This window comes from Mandrillus leucophaeus, unplaced genomic scaffold, assembly GCF_000951045.1.
Source record: "Mandrillus leucophaeus isolate KB7577 unplaced genomic scaffold, Mleu.le_1.0 Scaffold541, whole genome shotgun sequence".
NCBI lineage: Eukaryota > Metazoa > Chordata > Mammalia > Primates > Cercopithecidae > Mandrillus > Mandrillus leucophaeus.
The window spans coordinates 1,342,627-1,344,055 of NW_012105820.1; the positions used below are offsets into that span (position 1 = coordinate 1,342,627).

The 1,429-nt window shown below is 56.6% G+C and overlaps 1 protein-coding gene across 1 annotated transcript in view; it reads right to left on the minus strand.

The window, feature by feature from the left end:
• The window catches only part of LGALS9 (lectin, galactoside-binding, soluble, 9), a 41,128-nt gene that overhangs the window by 18,481 nt on the left and 21,218 nt on the right, over positions 1 to 1,429 (minus strand). Inside the window, 1 exon segment of the mRNA XM_011997558.1 lies at positions 1,061 to 1,152. Within this exon segment, the coding sequence (XP_011852948.1) occupies positions 1,061 to 1,152 (92 nt within the window).

A 1,429-nucleotide genomic window follows, 5' to 3' on the forward strand; every position in this document is an offset into this window, starting at 1 on the left:
TCCTGCCCCAAGGAAGGGAGAGGCAGAAAGCTCCTGAGAGGAGAGCGTCCTCTGAGGTAGGATCTGTCTGTTCCACAGGATGGGAGTGGGAAGCCCTCCTGGTGCTGGGAGGTGGGGGAGGCGGAGGGACAGGGAGAGAGGAAGGGGTGGAAGATCAGAGGCTTGGTCCTGATTCCCCTGGTTGGAGGGTTCAGGGGGATCAGGGGCCTCCCTGCCCTTGGCATCTCCTGGGGGAGGTCACTAAGAATCTAGGTGGCTGAGCTGAGGTTGAGCAGGGATCTGCGAGGCCCAGAAGGAGAGGTCCCCTGGGACTGAGGCAGAGGGGCTTCTGTGAGAGGGCAATGAGTCCAAGAGGCTCTTCTGTGGGCCCCACAGACTTCAGCAGGCAGCCACCCGTGGTCTCCCACCAAGACAAGAGAGAGCTGCACACCTCTGTGCCACCCAGTCGGGGCGCCCCGGCAGGCGTCAGCCAGGTCCTTTTGAGAGTCTAGAGCCTTCCCAGTCCCTGAGAAGTCATGTGAGCTCCTCTCTGTTCCCAGACAGCCCACCCTGGGAGGGAGGAGGGTGTGGGAAAGAGCCCTAATACGACGTTAGTATTTTGAATTGATTTAGTAGTTTCCAGAAAAGGCCTTGAAACCAAAAGAGACCAAATTACTTTTGATGGCGATTTTCAATATTTTCACATCAGCAGAAGGAGAGCTTCAGAGTGGATGAAAGCAGTGATGGGAAATGGAGGAAGTTTGATTTTTGTAACTCTTAGTCACAGTGTGCTAGGTTCAACCCAGCACATAATCCTCCAACGCTGACCAACCCTCTCCCTCCTTAGGCCGCCAGCTCCCAGGGCCCCATTCATCCTGGAGTCCAGGTTAATGGCGCCCCTGGCTGCAGGTTGTGCCTGCGGAGTGGTGTCCTGTGGCATGGGTTAGGGATGCATTGGGCCTCCCCTGAGCCAGGCACGTGAGCTTGGATGTTGTTGTTTGAACTAACCCAGGCTCCCAGGCAGTGGTTTACTAAGGGACGAGGCTGGAGTGAAATGTTTCCATCCATTACACACACACACCTGCTTCCACTGGAGCTGAGAACAGTCCCATTGACAGTGATCTGAAGTCCGTCCTGGAGACCCCCTTGGACAGTCCCAGAAAAGGGGACGGCCTGCAGGGAAAAGGTGTGGGACCATCAGTCAGGTGGCCGGCCTCCTGTTTGCTCCCCTCCAGCGCTAGTCAGTGGCCGGCCTGGGTGTGACAGCGCCATGCAAGGGGATGGGGTGCGGCTATGACCAGTATATACGGAGTCTCAGCCCCAGGGGTCTTAGGGTCCTGTGTGGAGGCAGACACAAATCCAATTAGTTACTCAGACAGTCTAAGCTTGTGATAAGGAGAAGCCTGGCCCTGAGAGGACACGACAGGGAGCTGAGCTTGTGTGAGAGTCT